This window comes from Aotus nancymaae, unplaced genomic scaffold (assembly GCF_030222135.1).
Source record: "Aotus nancymaae isolate 86718 unplaced genomic scaffold, 86718_ANA_hifiasm-v0.15.2.pri h1tg000010l, whole genome shotgun sequence".
NCBI lineage: Eukaryota > Metazoa > Chordata > Mammalia > Primates > Aotidae > Aotus > Aotus nancymaae.
This window is the reverse complement of record NW_026988421.1, coordinates 29,090,120-29,108,864: the sequence shown is the minus strand read 5'-3', so window position 1 is coordinate 29,108,864 and position 18,745 is coordinate 29,090,120. Positions and strand designations below refer to the sequence as shown.

The window sequence follows — 18,745 nt, the reverse complement described above, 5'->3', positions numbered from 1 at the left end:
CAAAACTCCTGTGCTGATCAGTAGTAGGATCGCACCTGTGAATAGCCACTGCTCCAGCCTGGGCAACATAGTGAGACCCCTGTCTCTAAAAAAATAAATAAAAAAAAAAAAAGAAAGGTTCTTCCATTTCTACTAACCCAAAATAGTAAGTAAATACAGCTTTCTAATAAAGCTTTGTATCTCTAAAGTTTCATTTGGTCTTTGATGTTGTATTTTATGTCTAGATGGATTTGACAGTCTTCCCCTGGGACATGAACTCTGTAGATTTTTTCTCTTCAATAACACTGAATATGATCTCTGCTCAGTAATGGTAACTCTTAAAAGTACAATAAAAGACCACTTGGGAAAAGTCCATTTTTTTAATCAGCAGATCATATGATAACATTCTGAATTTAATATTTAACATTTATCATGTACCTCACATTCTCATAGGTACAAGGCATTTCACGTAGTAGTAGTCCCTGTTGTCAAAGATCTTCCATCATAAAAGGTTTTGACTTAAAACATAAAGACAGAAGCCAGTTTTCAATACCTAGCCACCCCTTTCTGTAGCACTTTGATTTGAAGAAATTCAGATACCTTACCAAGACATGATAAATGCAGTGAGGTGGAAAACAAAATCAGAAGCTTACATGAGTTCTCTTTCCTTAGAATGTAGAGATAGTATCATTGGATAGGAAGAAAATCTTGGAGTGCTAGAGATTAAAAGAAGACAGGAATCTCAGGAATGGTGGGCATTGAGAAACATTAAAGTAGTTAAGAATGTGGACTCGGGAGTCAGATTTAAAATCTTCACATTCAAAATCTATTATTTGCCTGCAAAGTGTTTATAGAATATTGTACAGAGTAATGTACCATTAATCTGGAATTCTTTCATAATGCATCTTGTTTGACCCTTGGTTTATGCTGGAGTATTATGTTTCATTAATCCCCCTTTTTATAAGTAGTATTTTCTCTTCTCTATTTCAGATTTTCTTTTCTGTATTAACATAGAAGTTAGATCCAGCTACCTTCCTGATAGGAAATTTTCTCAGCTAATTTTCAAGGTGTATAATAGGGAAAGGGCAGGGGAGAAGCACTCCTGGAGACACCAAACAATTAATTACATTGTAATGGAGCTATAGAGGGAGGAGTGGATGACTGGCCCTGAGAAAACGTGATTTCTCTGGTGCCAGGATTACACTCAGAGGCATTTCTGCCTGTTTCCACTTTGCAAGGCACGGTGCCAGTGAGAACAGCAGTTAGTACACCCATAGTGGGGTTTACTAGCTTCCACACCGTGTTTGGTGGGTTCTTAACTTCAGGATGAGGAATTAAATTTTTTACCCAGCAGGAAGTGATTGCCATTTACTGATTTTTTTTGTAGCAAAGATCTAGCTTGGGATATGCGTATTCCAGAGATGTGCTGTCATAAGGAAGGAGATACTAACAAATGCTGCTCACTGGAATCAGGGAAGGCAGTTAAGTACATGTATGTATGTACATAGCCAGGAACACACCTGTGAAAGTCAGTTTCATGCCTTAGACTTGATAACACAGTGCTCTTAGGCATTTCTATTTATCTTCTTCCCTAGCTGCCGCTGGACACACCTGTGATCCTTTTGTTTTCTGTTAAAATGAACTGAATTGCTCATTTCAAAGAATAGTTGCACAGATCAGCAGCAGCCTGGGTGACTGAGCAGCCCCCACATCTTACCCCACACAAATAAAGACCTAGAAAAAGTGATCTCCATCACAGGCATTGCTGTTGTCTACAATGCAGGGGTCCACTGACATAGTTAAAAAAAAAAAAGACTATGGGGTATGTGCTAGTGCAAAGGTAATAGTTACCATTACTAACAAAATTTCCAAAAGATGAGGCCAGTGAGTCTTAATAGACCAGTAGATGAATTCTGATTATACATATTCCATTTGTCTACTCATAATATTCCTAAAGGTTTGGTACGCCAATGTTCTACACTGGAAATAATGTTTTACCCAAAAGCAAATCAATGTTAGGCAGATTCCTTAGAGACCAGAAGGCTGAAATCAAGATTACTTTTGCACCTCACCAGGCAGCTTTGGGGAGTATATAGAATGGTAACTGTGAAAACACTTTGAAATGTATGAAGCTCCTTACAGATATGTTGACTGGGCACGGTAGCTCATGCCTGTAATCCCAGCACTTTGGGAGGCCAAGCGGGCAGATCATTTGAGGCCTGGAGTTTGAGACCAGCCTGACCAATGTGGTGAAACCCTGTCTCTACTGAAATACAAAAATTAGCCGGGCGTGGTAGTAAACACCTGTAATTGCAGTTACCAGGAGGCTGAGGCAGGAGAATTGCTTGAATCCAGGAGGCGGAGGTTGCAGTGAGTCAACATCACACTGCTGCACTGCAGCCTGGGCAACAGAGCAAGACTCTGTCTCAAAAAATAAATAAATAAGTAAATATTTAATGTCCTGATTTTCATTGGGAAATATTTGTTTTTTTTTAGGGGACAGTATTTATTCAAAAACAAACCTCCTGATGGGAATGCTCCTCCCAACTCTTTTTATAGAGCACTTTATCCTAAAATTATACAAGACATTGAGGTAAGAATCTATGTATTTTGGGGTATTTTCCAAATGGTACAGCTTCAGTCGCAGTATGGTTACACCAAGCCCATTAAGGGTTATTGACATGAGTTGAAAATCAATCTCTTGGCTGGCGTGGTGGCTCATGCCTGTAATCCCAGCACTTTGGGAGGCCAAGGCAGGTGGATCACCTAAAGTCAGGAGTTCAAGACCAACCAGGCTAACATGATGAGACGCCGTCTCTACTAAAAAATATAAAAACTAGCCAGGCATGGTGGCACACATCTGTAACCCCAGCTACTCAGGAGGCTGAGGTAGGAGAATTGCTTGATTCAGGGAGGCAGATGTTGCAGTGAGCCAAGATCGTGCCACTGCACTCCAGCTTGAACGACAGAGTGAGACTTTGTCTCAAAAAAAAAAACAGAAAGAAAAAGAAAATCAATCTCTTTATAGGTAAGTAGAGTAGGTAAAATAAATTGCTAGGCAAAATTTTAAAGCTTTAAAAAATTGTTTACTAATAGATATGTAGATGAAAGAGAGTTAAAGAGATTGATCCCTTCATATAATAGCAGTGTGACTGGTAAACTTGTACCCATAAGCTCATATTTAAATATCTTCTGAATTCAACCTCCATAGAAGTTCATCGGTAGCGATGGCCATCACATATGTAAGAGCACTGAACATATAACCTCACATAGTTGGTAGCTTTTCTTCTCTTGATGAGTCATCTCTTCCCACCAGATTTATTATTTAATTGAACAAATTATATGCAGGGGAGTTCTAGAAAAAATCTTTAATTACTATTTTATAAATTTTTTATAAATTATTTTATAATATTTTGTATTTTATAAATATATTTATAAATTTAGATAGTAGCTTTTTTTATAGATATTTTTTAGTTTTCCCTAAGCTATGTATCTCCCACAGAGTAAAGCATTAAGTCGTTGATTGCCATTAAAGCCCAAAAAGGGTTTGGTTTTAGGTGTTTCCTAATTACTGCCTCTTTACCTTTCTGTCTTCTCAGACAATAGAATCTAATTGGAGATGTGGAAGACATAGTTTACAGAGAATCCACTGCCGAAGTGAAACAAGCAAAGGAGTTTACTGTTTACAGTATGATGATCAGAAAATAGTAAGCGGCCTTCGAGACAACACAATCAAGGTGAGGTCTGTTCAGTTGTAGGAAGGTAGCTGAGGGAGCAAGGATGACCACATTCATAACGCAGTCCGCAGCATAAACTCTAAGCATTATTTCTAGAAAGTAAGTGAAGATTTTAGATTGTTTCCAGTCCCAAAGCCAAAATCGTTACAGGACAGACATCTGCTTCCCCCGAGAATACTATACAAATGGGTAGTCTCTAGGGTTAAATTCTCTTCTTGAAATGAACTGAATGGACTATTACTCTTTTGGCCCTCACATAATTATAGCTACCCTGTTCTCTAATGAAAAGGATAAAGGTTTGTATTAGTACTGAAGCCATATATATATATATCTATATGTGTGCTTAGCTATACTTATAGGAAAGAATGCATTCCACACTACTCTGGGCTTTGATTATTTTGGGAGATCAAATACATAATAGAACCAACAAGTCTCCACAGCACCCCATCATCACATTGATCAAAAGGATCTTATTTGCCATCCTAGATCTGGGATAAAAACACATTGGAATGCAAGCGAATTCTCACAGGCCATACAGGTTCTGTCCTGTGTCTCCAGTATGATGAGAGAGTGATCATAACCGGATCATCGGATTCCACAGTCAGGTAGAAAATTTCAAATGCTCTTTTGAACTCTGAAACATCAGCTCTGCTCTGTTCTTTGTCATAGATAGTAATTTGTATATATCAGCACAGTTCTGAAACTAAAGAAGAATATACCACTGAGTCCCCATCATTTGTGTCAGTCTAGAACTAGAAAACTTGATTTAGGAATGCTTGAGGTAAGTTTACATTTTCACACATTTAAGAAACTACACATTCTATTTTAATTTGGAGAATCATCTATCACAGAAAGTTTTCTTATCCTTATGGTAAGCCTTGCATTATAAAAACCACCTCACAGGGGAATGACATGAATGTAATGAAGCCTTCCTTTTAGGTGGTTGTAACTGTAGTGCAGGTCTGTATTACCTCCTTTGAAACATGTACAGGTGAGCTGTGCTCTCTTTGTCAACCCTTCCCCTGCCGTCCCTGCAGTTTTTAATTGCGAGCTTCACTCAGGGAGGGGCTCTCAATTTCCAGAGGCGTTAGTGATTTGATGACACAGCCATTATACTGCTGGAGTCCAGGATAGCTTGAGTTCTGGGTACCAGCAGCACTGCTGGGAACTTCTGTTAGGAATTTTGCCTTAAGCTGAAGGATTTAGCAAACATAATGCATCAAAAGTAACTTAAAAAAAAAAATAAACCTAGGAAAAAAAGCAGTTAACTGCATTGTTAGATACTCTGAAGTTAAATGTTTACCATTCCAGGTTATCCTCTGTGAATAGAAAAGACTGTTCATGGTTTTCGTCTTTTGACTTAAAGGCATAGCAAACTCGGTCCTTGTAGTTATTGACATTTAACATTTATTGGTGCTTGTGGAGCATGTGCCTCACTGAATCTGAAATACCATAGATGCTAACATCATTTATAAGATAAAGAAAAAATGATATTCTATAAAAGGGGGCTAAACTGGAAAAAGGAAATAACATAAAACCCAAAGTAAATACACAAAAATAGAATAATCAAATATATCATCACACAAAATTCCCAAGCTATCCAACGGCCCCACACTCTTCTGTGAAGCCTGTATATTTACAATGAGAGGGCTATTTTAAATCCCTACCCACTTCAAAGCACAGAAATGGGGGCTTAGAATTAAGAGTTGTGGTTATCTTGGCCTTTGACCTCTATGATAAAACCTGAGATCCAGGGTAATCAAACTCAAATTTACATTACTAAGTATGTGACAGAAGCATCTTGGCCTATGTCATTTCTGGCTCCTGAGGGCTATTATTGGAATGGGCACTAATGCTACTGTTATTAATCAGATTCCCCATTTAAAATGTATCTTATTAATGGTATCAAATTGAATGTCAGAAGTTTTATAATAATCTTCAAGTCTGGGCCAAATTATTAGGTGACAGTGGCTACCACCTCATCCTTCCCCTCCACAGCTTGCCCGTATTTCAAGCAGTGTGTCTAAAGGACACACTGGCAACATCCCATCCCCTTCCTTCTCCCACTCTCCCAGTCTGGGCTTCTCTCTACCACTTTCCCATGATCCATCAGTATTTACCTCAGCTCAGTGCTGCAAAAGAATTAAAGAGTAGAATTATAACACTTCCCATGAAAAGATGAGGGGTAGCAGGGCATATGATGGTCAAATATAGATAACAGATTGTAGCTTGAGTACCTTCTAAGTCTCATGTGTCACTTCCAGAGTGTGGGATGTAAATACAGGTGAAATGCTAAACACATTGATTCACCATTGTGAAGCAGTTCTGCACTTGCGTTTCAATAATGGCATGATGGTGACCTGCTCCAAAGATCGTTCCATTGCTGTATGGGATATGGCCTCCCCAACTGACATTACCCTCCGGAGGGTGCTGGTCGGACACCGAGCTGCTGTAAATGTTGTAGACTTTGATGACAAGTACATCGTTTCTGCATCTGGGGATAGAACTATAAAGGTAATCAGGTATTTTTCAGTAAGTCTCCAACTTAGAATAGCGGAATTCATATGAAAATTTGATCAAGGGCAATGTCATATTTAAACATCGCTGAAGAAATATGTAGTATTTATTTCAGAGACTAGTCTACAAGTGAAAAGGTAATAAATGAGACATTGTGTGACGATATGGGCTGGTATTTTATTCCTATGATGAGGGTGAGAAGGTCAGGGGCAAATGTAGGGTCAAGAAAAATGTATCTGCAAGATCAGAGTAACCCTAGAAGAGTAAATCAGTTTGAGGAATTCTCTTGATAATAGCCAACTGCAAATTAGCCTCTATTACCAGAAATTTAAATTGTCTTTTGCTCTGCTTGAGAATTTAACTTCCCTTTAATGGTTCAGTCTTGTTTTCTCCTTCCCTAAGACTCCAAGTTGCCATAGATTTTACCAGTAAAAGCACCAAATCAATTGCTCAATGCCATTTTCTTTTTCAGGTATGGAACACAAGTACTTGTGAATTTGTAAGGACCTTAAATGGACACAAACGAGGCATTGCCTGTTTGCAGTACAGGGACAGGCTGGTAGTGAGTGGCTCATCTGACAATACTATTAGGTGAGCAGCAAGTGCCTTTTATCATAACGGATCAATATTATGCTCCCATTCATTATTAGTGCACAGATCATACAAGTCTTCAGTTATGTTTATAATCAACTGTTTTTCCTTTTTGTAGCTTCCTAAAGGTCAGAAGCAGAGAGGCAGCACAACAAAGCCTTTTGTTGCCCTTTTTTTTTTTTTTTTTTTTTTAAATGGAGTCTTGCTCTGTTGCCCAGGCTGGAGTGCAGTGGTGTGATCTTGGCACACTGCACCTTTGCCTCCCAGGTTCAAGTGATTCTACTGCTTCAGCCTCCTGAGTAGCTGGGATTACAGGCATGTGCCACCACGCCCGGCTAATTTTTGTGTTTTTAGTAGAGATGGGATTTCATCATGTTGGTCAGGCTGGTCTCAAACTCCTGACCTTGTGATCTACTGGCCTCAGCCTCCTGAAGTGCTGGTGTGAGCCATCATGCCCCGTCATTGCCCTTCTTTTTAAATTTCTCCTGTCTACAGTTGCAAAATGCTATTAAGTTTTCTCTTTGCCATTGTTTTTAAGAAGTGAAAAGTAAGATTTGTTTCCTTACTAGAAATCATGTAATTTTGGTCTTAGCATTACATAATTGGCCAGAGAGTTACTTGTCCTTGAAATTATGAAGATTTCACAGTTGGAAGTCATTTTTGGGTTTTCTCTTCACAAAGATGAATGACGTAGATATTATTAGCATTTGAAAGATCTATCCATCCTCTGTCTTCAGTGAAGTACTAAAAGGATGAAAAGGCCACTAAAAAAAACAACAGATAGAGCTACTGTTATATCTAAGGAAATTATTCCTAGAAATCACTTGAATTGTTCTGAAAAATAATTTCAGAACATATGGTTTTTAAAATTAGTACACAAAAGTTTTTGAGAACTGACTTTGCATTTCCATTCTCTGAGAAAAACTGTCCTGGACAGTGGTGAAAGAAGTGTCCACTGTGGCAGAGGGGGAGGTGCTTTGTGAGAACAGGACATCACTGATCATCTGTATCTCATTCGGTATGGTGACTTCAGGAAACTACTTTCTTAGTTTGGTCATTTTATTCTCAGGCAACTGTGTGCCTTGAATTCGTCATTTTTATGCCTGGAAGAACCTGGTTACAGAATTATATAAAGCATTATACTTTGAAAATATATTACATTTGAACTTAAACCTACATTTTTCTGTGTGAGTTATATAGCAGAAAGGAAATAAATTACATTGAAAACGGTACATTCTGTGTGAGTGGTGATTGATTTTATTTTGTGAGTTTTTAGAAGGCATATGACGTGTATTATTATCACACTCCAGACTTTGAAAAGAATACATGAAAATTCACTTGACTCAATTTTCTCTTCCAGATTATGGGACATAGAATGTGGTGCATGTTTACGAGTGTTAGAAGGCCATGAGGAATTAGTGCGTTGTATTCGATTTGATAACAAGAGGATAGTCAGTGGGGCCTATGATGGGTGAGTGTGCTAACAGAGTGTAAAAAAAAAGAAAATCTACCTCTTAATCCTTCCTTATGTTTATGATGTTAAACATAGCCATTCCTTCTTTCTAAAAGCTTATAGATTTTACACAAAGTATCTGATACCATATTTTTTTAATCTGTATATTCACCTCTCCTTGGTTTAGTGTCCTGAAATATTCTTTCCAATCATTTTATTATACTTGTTTGCACAAGGTTGTCATTAATATTTTGTTATTTAGTTATGTTTTTGGCTGTTTTGCCCTGTAAAGCAAAGAACAGGAGAAACCCAGTGTTAACAGGATACACATGTAAATTGGTAACCTGTTAACAAAACAGAAATACTAGAGGGCAGAATTTGGGGACTTGGTGTGGTAGGATCTTGAATTTTGATTACTTTGATTTTTGATCTCTTTGAGTAATTTTTAAGAATACAGTTCTCTTGTCATCACTTGTCATCCTAGCATTTCATTTATAATGAGTTTAGTCATCTTTATTTTCTTCTAATTTCTAGTGGTTATGGAATCCATTCATGTTGTGAACAGACCCCATGTCCACCAATCCTAAACACAGTAAATTCAAACAAAAGTAAGCTGGGCACAGTGGCTCATGCCTGTAATCCCAGAACTTTGGGAAGCCAGGATGGGTGGATCACTTGAGATCAGGAGTTTGAGACCAGCCTGGCCAATATGGCAAAACCCAGTCTCTACTAAAAATACAAAAATTAGCCAGATGTGGTTGCAGGCGCCTGTAATCCCAGCTACTCGGGAGGCTGAGGCAGGAGAATTGCTTGATTCAGGGAGGCAGAGGTTGCAGTGAGCCAAGATCACGCCACTGCACTCTAGCCTGGGCAACAAAGTGAGACTCCGTCTCAAAAAAAAAAAAAAGTGTATTCACTTATGAAGGACACTTTATCATTTCTTTTTGTCAAAGCGTTTGATTTTGAGGGTGAAGGGTAGAAGGCTACAGTTCAAATATTGGCAGCTTTTTACATATTAGAAGCTAACACATTATTTTACTTCATGAGCTTACCATACTGATACATTCATTAGCCAACGCAAACAGCAGGAAGTGTAGACTACTCACTTCTGCTTTGAGTCAGCCATCACTGTTATAACCTTGGGAAACTGTTCAGAGTGTGGTGACATGTCCCAGCTCAGTCAAGACTATATTTTCTCATTGCCCTGGCTTTGATCTGTACCCACCTTTCCTGGAATTTGTCTGTTATGTACCTTGAGGAAACATGGCTATAAAAGATTTTTCAAAGAGCTACATTTACCTTATTTAAATCAAAACATGAGGGCTTGCCTGTATAAACTCCAGTACTCTTACATGGACCCCAGTCCCTCAGTATATGTGACCTGAGCTACTCTTAGAAGTGACCAGGAAGAGGATGCCTCAGAGTTGTAGTTTTCTAGGTCTGTGTAATATCTTATCATTAAGAGGTCTAATGTACAAGATCTCCTCTTGATCCCAAAGTATGGTATAACTTCACCATTAACTGTCTTCAGTTTGGTTAAAGCTAGCCTGTTTCTCATTTTTAGGTTAATCACATACATTTAAACTATATTCACCATCCATAGTTATTACCATGAATTTTTGCTGTTCTTCCTGTGTTCCCTTACTTTTGCTTTTAACTAACATTTTTGTCCCCTTTTTGATCTTTAGAAAAATTAAAGTGTGGGATCTTGTGGCTGCTTTGGACCCCCGTGCTCCTGCAGGGACACTCTGTCTACGGACCCTTGTGGTAAGAGCCTTGTTGTTTAGAGAGCATTGGAGAGCAGGTGGGAGAAGAAATTAAACATTGATGTGCTGTGGAATATGGATTTGGATTTAATAGTTACAACATCACAAAAGCTACAACTAAGTGGTAAGGCAACAAATACATACAATAAAATCTGTTTATATAACCTTTCATCCAAAAATGGTTTAGAGACTGTATATGGACAGAAATATGGCAGCTGTTTAACAGCTGCACAGCAACTCTACATGACAGTTTAGTGCAGGAAGTGAATAAGAATTCTGCGTCCACCAGAAACAGCCGGGGGTACTAAGGGAGTGAAAATATAATTGTTCAAATTGGAACCTGTCCAAAATCTGAGGACCTGTACACCTGTGCCTTCAAAAAGTGCCCTGGGGGCCGGGTGTGGTGGCTAACACCTGTTATCCCAGCACTTTGGGGAAGTCGAGGTGGGTGGATCACCTGAGGTCAGGAGTTCAAAACCAGCCTAACCAACCTGGTGAAACCCTGTCTCTACTAAAATTAGCCAGGTGTGGTGGCAGGCACCTATAATCCCAGCTACTCCGGAGGCTGAGGCAGGAGAATCATTTGAACCTGGGAGGCAGAGGTTGCAGTGAGCCAGATCATGCCATTGTACTCCAGCCTGGGCAACAAGAGTGAAACTCCACCTCAGAAAAAGTGCCCTGGGAATCTACATGAACCCCCGTGGTCAGCCCCTTAGTTCTCCAGCCTATTCAAGAGCTAGTGCCTCCAGCAACTTGAAACCCATCTTTTTTATTCCCTATATACCCGCTTTTGACATCTGGGGAAAAAAGTGATTCAAAAGGAGGAATATCACCTTCAGAAGCACCAAATTGTTTATCATGTTGTTAGCCAAGGGCACAAATTGATAAATGCTGCTTCCATTAGAAAATTAGTTGAGCAACAGGGTGGACAGAATCTTTTGCACAACTCAAAGATGAGAGCAGGCATATGAAGCCCAGTGTTCTATATCCTGACTGTCAGCATTTGGCATTCTTTGCTCTGGAGAAGAGAAAGAGGTTACATTTGTTGTCTTCCTTGTTGGATTTATGTGTGTATGTATAAGACAGGGTCTTCCTCTGTCACCCAGGCTGTAGTGAAGTGGCACAATCATAGCTCATTGCAACTCCAGCTCCAGGACTGAAGCAGTACTCCTGCCTCAGCCCTCCAGTGTAGCTGGTGTTACAGGCTCGAGCCACAGCACCTTTTTAATTTTTTGTGGAGACAGGGTCTCACTATGTTGCCCAGGCTGGTCTTAAACTCCTGGCCTCAAGTAATCCTCCTGCCTTAGCCTCCCAAAGTGCTGGGATTACAAGTGAGAGCCACTGTGCCCTGCCCCTTGTGGTATTTAAAGCACATTGTTACCATATCAAACATGCTTTACCTATATGTTTCACGCATGTCTTTTAAAATGTATACCTTTTCTTTTTAAGAGACCCTGTCTCTTAAAAAAAAAGGGCTATGTTTTAAATACAACAAGGGTCAGGGCGCAGTTGCCCAGGCTGGAGTGCAGTGGCTATTAACATAGCTCACTGTAGCCTCAAACTGCTGAACTCAAGTGATCCTTCTGCCTCTGCCTCCCTGTGCCAGGCCTAAAATGTGTATTTTCATTCATTTATAATTAATCTAAGTCTGGTTTTTGAGGCATAATTTCCAGGCAGCAAAATTCACTCTTTTTAAGACATTTTTCTGTTAATTTTTTAGTTGTGTAACCATCCCATCAACATGTACATTTTCATCATCCTCAGGAGTTCTCTACGCCCCTTCATGTCAGTTTACTCCCCCTACCCACTAGCAACTGTTATCAACTGTTCATCTGATTTTTATCCCTATAGTTTGTTTTATTATGAACATCTGATAAATCATGGAGTATGTAGCCTTTTGTGTTTGGCTTTGAGATTCGTCCATGTGATTGTATGTATACTTTGTTGCTTTTTATTGCTGAGTAGTATTCCATTATGTGAATGAGCCAGTTTGTTTATTCATTCAATTTAAAGATATTTGGAATGTTTCCGGGTTTTGCTGATTCTTAGTAAAGCCACTGAAAACATTTCTATACAGGCTTTTCTATGTTCATACTGTTTTCATTTCTCTTGGGTAATATAGAAGTGTGATTTCTGGATTTTATGAAAGTGTATGCTTAAATTTAAAAGAAACCGCCAAGATATTTCTCAGAGTAGCATGGGATTTTGCAAATTGAGACCAGTCTGGGCAACATAGCAATACCTCATCCCTACTTATTTATTAAATTTTTTTTTAATTTAAGCATTTTATATTTTCACCAACAATGTATAAGAGTTCAATTTTTCTATATCCTTGCCAGCACTTGCTAGTGTCAGTATTTTTTTAAATTAGAGCCATTTGTGGGGGTGTGTAGTGATATATCATTGTTGATTTAATTTGTCTTTCTATTGTGCTAATAATACTGAAAAGATTATTAATCTTTGCTGTTGTAGCTAATAATACTGAAAAAAGATTTTCATGAATGCTTATATTCTTTTTTAACCATTTATTTATTGAGTTTTTTATTAAAATAGATATATTGAGGTATAATTGACATTATAATGGACATACTGAAAGTGTACAACTTGGCCAGGCATGGTGGCTCACGCCTGTAGTCTCAGCCCTTTGGGAGGCTATGGCAGGTGGATTGCTTGAGCTCAATTAAAGACCAGCCTGGGAAACACATAGTGAGACCTCATCTCTATAAAAAATAAATTAAAAATTAGCCAGGTATGGTAATGAGCACCTGTACTCCCAGCTACTTGGGAGGCTGAGGCGGGAGGATTGCTTGAGTTAGTGCACTCCAGCCTGTGCAACAGAGTGAGACCCTGTCTCAAAAAAAAGTGTACAAGTTAATAAATTTTGACTTTTATATATATATACACACACACACACACACACACACACACACACACCAGTGAAACCATAAATAATGAAGATATATGCTCATGCCCCTTGGTTAATCCCTCCTTCCTTTCCTATCAGATTCTATCCCACCTCCCTCCGGCCCCAGTCTCCAGGCAACCACAGATCTGCTTTCTTTCAACAATGATTAGTTTGCATTTTCTAGGGTTGTATAAAAATGGAATCATATATTATGTGCTTTCTTGCCTGTCTCTTTTCATTAAGCACAATTTTTTTTTTTTTTTTTTTTGAGATGGAGTCTCGCTCTGTCACCAGGCTGGAGTGCAGTGGCATGATCTCGGCTCACTGCAACCTCTGCTTTCTGGGTTCAAGCAATTCTCCTGCCTCAGCCTCCCAAGTAGCTGGGACTACAAGCACACGCCACTATGCCCAGCTAATTTTTGTTTTTTTTTTAGTAGAGATGGGGTTTCACTATGTTGGCCAAGATGGTCTCAATCTCTTGACCTCATGATCTGCCCACCTCAGCCTCCCAAAGTGCTGGGATTACAGGCATGAGCCACCATGCCCAGCCTCTAAGCACAATTTTTTTTGAGAGTCACTCATCAATTATTTCATTTCTTTTGAAAATTTGCTAAGTAGTATTCTATTGTATTGTAACAATACCCATTCACTAATTGTTTCCCATTTTTGGCTATTATTAACAGTTTCTATAAACATAGAAATGTCTTGGGATGAATTCATAAACATCTTAGGATGAATGTATGCTTTTTGCTTTTATTTCTCTGAGGTAAATACCTAGAAGCAGATGACTAGGTCATATGGTAAGTGTATGTTTAAAATTTTTAGAAACTGCCAAACTCTTTTTCACAGTGGTTTACCATTTTACATTATGGTATAGCAGTGTATGAGAGTTCCAGTTACTCCACATTCTTGCCAGTACTGAGCACAGTCTTAATTTAGTCATCCTCATTGTGGTTTTAATTTGTCTATCTCTAATGATTAATAATGCTGAACATCTATTCATGTGCTTCTTTGCCATGTGTATATCTCCTTTAGTGAAGTGTGTTAAAATCTTTTGCCCATTTTTTAATTGAGTGGTTATTGAGTTTTGAGCTTCTTTGATATAGTCTAAGTTACAAATGCTTTCACAAATGTGATTTACAAATATTTTCTCCCCATTCATAATTCATTTCTTTGTTTTCTTAGAAGTGTCTTTCAGAAACCAACTTCTTAATTTTAAGTTCACTGTATTGACTTTTTCTGTTGTGGCATATGTTACTTGTTATTGTACCTCAAAAAAAAACCTTTGACTAATCCAAAGTTATAAAGATTTTTCCTTGTGTTTTCTTCTCTAAGTTTTATAGTTTTTTGGTTTATATTTGGGTCTGTGATTCATTTTGAGTTAATCTGTTCATGTGGTACAAGATATAGATAAAACAGTTGGGCTTTTTTACACATGAATATCCACTTGTTCCAGCACCATTTATTCAAAAGACTATCCTTTAGAAATGCTTTTACAGCTTTGTCAAAAATGAATCAACCATATATGTGTGAGTCTACTTCTGGACTCTGTTCTGTTCCATTTATCTTTGTCTATCTTGATTCCAATATAATTTTCTTTTGATTACTGCAGCTTTTTACTAACTCTTGAAGTCAAGTCGTGTGAGTCCTTCAGCTTTGTCTTTTTCAGAGTTTTTCTTGGGCCTTTGATTTTTCATGTGAATTTTAAAATCAATTTGTCAATTTCAACTAAAAAAAAAAGTCTGCTAGATTTTTTTTTTAATTTTTAAATAAATACATAGGTATGGGGTCTCTCTGTGTTGCCCAGACTGGTCTCAAACTCCTGGTCTCAAATAGTACTCCTGCCTCAGACTCCCAGAGTTCTGGGATTATAAGCCTGAGACCCAACCATCTGCTGGGATTTTTGTTGGACTTGTGTTGACTCTAGATCAGTTTGGAGAATACTGACTTCTGCCCAATATTGAGTCTTTATCTCTCCATTTGTTTAGGTCTTTTTAAATTTCTCAGCCATGTTGTAGTTTTCAGTGTAAAGATTTTGCACATTTGTCACATTTATCCCTAAGTATTTTGAATTTTTAATGCTATTGGGAAAGCTATTTTTTTGGGGGGAAAAGCTATTTTTAAACCTTGATTTCTGATTGTTTATTGCAAATATACAGAAATATACTTTTACTTCTTATTTCCCAATCTGTGTACCATTTGTTTCAATTTTTTTTTTAATTGCCCTGGCTAAGACCTCCAGTACAGTGTTAAAAACAATTGGTAAGAGTGAATGTCCCTTTCTTGTTCACGATCTTAAGCAAAAGCCATTCAGTCTTTCACCATTTCATATATATGTATATATAGATATATGTCAGCTGTAGGTTTTTCATAGTGACGCATTATCAGGGGATTAGGCAGTTCCCTTCTCTTCCTAGATTGCTGAGAGTTTTTTATGAGGAATGCGTGTTGGATTTTGTGAAATGCTTTACCTACATCCATTGAGTTTATCATACGTTTTTTCACTTTTATTCTGTTAATTGGTATATTACATTGAATATTTTAGTTTTAAATCCTTTGCAGTGCTGATATAAGCCCCACTTGTTCATGAGATATAATCCTTTTTTATGTTGTTGGATTCACTTTGCTGATCTCTTTTTAAGGATTTTTGTGTGTATGTATCTGTGTTTGGAAGGGATATTGTTTTGTTGCTTTGTTTTCTATGTCTCTAGTTGACTGTCATGATAATGTTGGCCTAAAAAAATAATTTTGGAAGTGTTCCCTCATCTATTTTCTAAGAGTTTGCCTATGTGATATTATGCTTCTTTAAATGCTTGATAGAATTCACCAGTGAAGCATCTGGGCCTGGAATTTTCTTTGTGGAAAGTTTTAATTACAACTTCAATTTCTTTAGATACAGCACTCTTCAGATTTAATATTTCTTCTGAATTCAACTTTAATACTTTGTCTTCCAAGAAGTTTGGCCATTTTATCTAAAGTATCAAATTTATTGAAATAAAGTTACTCATCATATTCCCTTATCCTTTTAATGTCTTTAGGAGCATAGTCATGTCTCCTTTTTCCATTTCATTGATTTTTTTTCTTTTTCTAGCTTCTTAAGGTAGAAACTAAGATCATTGATTTTGAACCTTTTTAAAAATATAATCAGTTGAGCTATAAATGTTTTAGAAGTAATTCTAATCACTACTTTAGCTACATCCAAAAAAAATGTCAATTAAGTCAAGTTGGTTTATAATATTCAGATCTTCTGTATCCTTAGTGATTTTTCTGTTTGTCCTTACCAGTTATTGAGAGAGGAATTTTTATGTCTTCCACTATAGTTTTGAATTTGTCTATTTTTTCTTAAGTTGTGACAGCTTTTGCTTCATGTTTTTTGTTTGAGACAGGGTCTCACTGTGTCACCCAGGCTAGAGTGCAGTGGAACAGTGATGACTCCCGTGCTCTATCAATCCACCTGCCTCAACCTCCTGAGTAGCTGGGACCACAGGCATGCTCCATGTCTGACTAATTTTTTTATATTTTTGTGTAGAGATGGGGTTTTGCCACATTGCCCAGGCTAGTCTAGAACTTCCGGGCTCAACCTCAATGAAGTACCGGGATCACAGGCATGAGCCATGGCACCTGGCGTGCTTCATGGTTTGGGGGTTTTTTTGTTGTTTCTTTTTTTTTTTAAAGACGGGGTTTCACCATGTTGATCAGGCCGGTCTTGAACTCCCAACCACAGGTGATTCGCCCGCCTTGGCCTCCAAAGTGCTTGGATTACAGGTGTGAGCCACCACGCCCGGCCTTGTTGTTTCTTTTGAGACTGAGTTTCACTCTTGTCACCCAGGCTGGAGTGCAGTGGCTCGATCTCAGCTTACTGCAACCTCCACCTCCTGGATTCTAGCGATTCTCATGCCTCAGCCTCCCGAGTAGCTGGGATTATAGGACCCTGCCACCATGCCTGGCTAATTTTTTGTATTTTTAGTAGAGACGGGATTTTGACATGTTGGACAGTCTGGTCTCGAACTCCTGACCTCAGGTGATCTGCCCGCCTCAGCCTCCCAAAGTACTGGGATTACAGGCATGAGCCATCATGCCTGGCTGCTTCCTGTATTTTTAACTCTGTTATTGGGTACCTGCATGCTTACAATTACTGTCTTAGTGATTAACTGACTTTTTGACATTATGATATGTCCTTCTTTAATGTTCATAGTATTCTTTGTTTTGGGAAATTAACGCTTTGATATTAAATATAAACATTGTTATGTTCTCTTTTTTTTCTTGTCTTTTTTTTTGAGACAGAGTCTTGCTCTGTCACCAGGCACCAGGCTGGAGTGCAGTGGCACGACCTCGGCTCACTGCAGCCTCCGCCTCCCAGGTTCAAGCAATTCTCCTGCCTCAGCCTCCTGAGTGGCTGGGACCACAGGTGTGTGCCACCACGCCCAGGTAATTTTTGTATTTTTTAGTAGAGATGGGGTTTCATCGTGATCTCGATCTCTTGACCTCGTGATCCACCTGCCCCAGCCTCCCAAAGTGCTGGGATTACAGGCGTGAGCCACGGTGCCCGGCCTATATTCTTTTACTTTTAATATACCTGTATCGTTATGTTTAAAATGAATTTCTCATATTCAGCATATAGTTGGGCCTTGTTTTTTTTTTTTTTTTTTTTTCCAGTCTGACCATCTCTGCCTTAATGTAATTTTTTATATGTTTATGTTTAAATCTATCATGTTACTACTTATTTTCTATTTTTCCCTTTTTTTTCCCCCTCTTGTTTTTCTGCTCTCTCTATATATTACATATATACATATACAGAGAGAGAGACTGATTTTTTTTTTTTTTGGATCTCAATTTAGCTCCTATTTTGGGTTCTTAGTTATATTTTACTAATTTGGTGGGGACAGATTTAGGGTTTACAATATTTATCTCTAATTTATTGCAGTCTACTATCAGATAATATTGTACTGCTTCGTGTATAATGTAGGAAACTTAAAACACTATACTTTCATTTTTCCCCTCCCATCCTTTATGCTATTGTTGCTATAGATTTTACTTCTAAATATGTTATATCCCCACAGCACTTGTTATTTTTGCTTTAAACAATCAGCAGTCTTTTTTTTTTTTTTTTTTGAGACAGAGTCTCACTCTGTCACCCAGGCTGGAGTGCAGTGGCATGATCTCTGCTCACTGCAACCTCTAACTCCTGGATTCAAGCTGCTCTCTGCCCCAGCCTCCCAAGTAGATGGAATTATAGGCACCCGCCACCACACCAGCTATTTTTTTTGTATTTTTATTAGAGACGGGGTTTCACCATCTTGGCCAAGTTGGTCTTGAACTCCTGACCTTATGATCCACCCGCCTCAGCCTCCCAAAGTGCTGGGATTACAGGCATGAGCCACTATGCCCAGCCCAAACTCATCTTTTAAAGAAAATTTTTGATGGAAAAAAGAGTTTATTTTTACCCACACGTTTACCTTTTCTGTTGCCTCCCATTCCTTTGTATAAATTCAGTTTCCATCTGATATCATTTTCCTTCTGCTTAAAGAACTTACTTTAACATTTGATATATGCAAGTGCACTGGTGACAAATACCAGTTGTTTAACTTGGAAAATTTTTTTTGTTTGTTTGTTTTTTAAGAGATGGGATCTCATTCTGTAGCCGAGGCTGGAATGCAGTGGCATCATCATAGCTCACTGCAGCCTTGGACTCCTGAGCTCAAACAATCCTCCTAACAGCCTCCCACATAGCTGACTACAGGCTTGTGCCACCATATCTGGCTAATTTTCTTTCTTTTTTTTTTTTTTAGAGATAGGG

General features: G+C 38.3%; 1 protein-coding gene across 7 annotated transcripts in view; it reads left to right on the top strand.

Moving 5' to 3' along the window:
* BTRC (beta-transducin repeat containing E3 ubiquitin protein ligase) overlaps positions 1 to 18,745 on the top strand; it is a 196,611-nt gene that overhangs the window by 170,087 nt on the left and 7,779 nt on the right. For all 7 annotated transcript variants that reach the window (XM_012439500.2, XM_012439493.2, XM_064373962.1 and 4 more), the window contains 7 exons: positions 2,476 to 2,572; positions 3,579 to 3,716; positions 4,203 to 4,321; positions 5,981 to 6,230; positions 6,706 to 6,824; positions 8,185 to 8,295; positions 9,966 to 10,044. In XM_012439500.2, the coding sequence (XP_012294923.1) occupies positions 2,476 to 2,572; positions 3,579 to 3,716; positions 4,203 to 4,321; positions 5,981 to 6,230; positions 6,706 to 6,824; positions 8,185 to 8,295; positions 9,966 to 10,044 (913 nt within the window). The remainder of the gene's footprint in view (positions 1 to 2,475; positions 2,573 to 3,578; positions 3,717 to 4,202; positions 4,322 to 5,980; positions 6,231 to 6,705; positions 6,825 to 8,184; positions 8,296 to 9,965; positions 10,045 to 18,745) is intronic.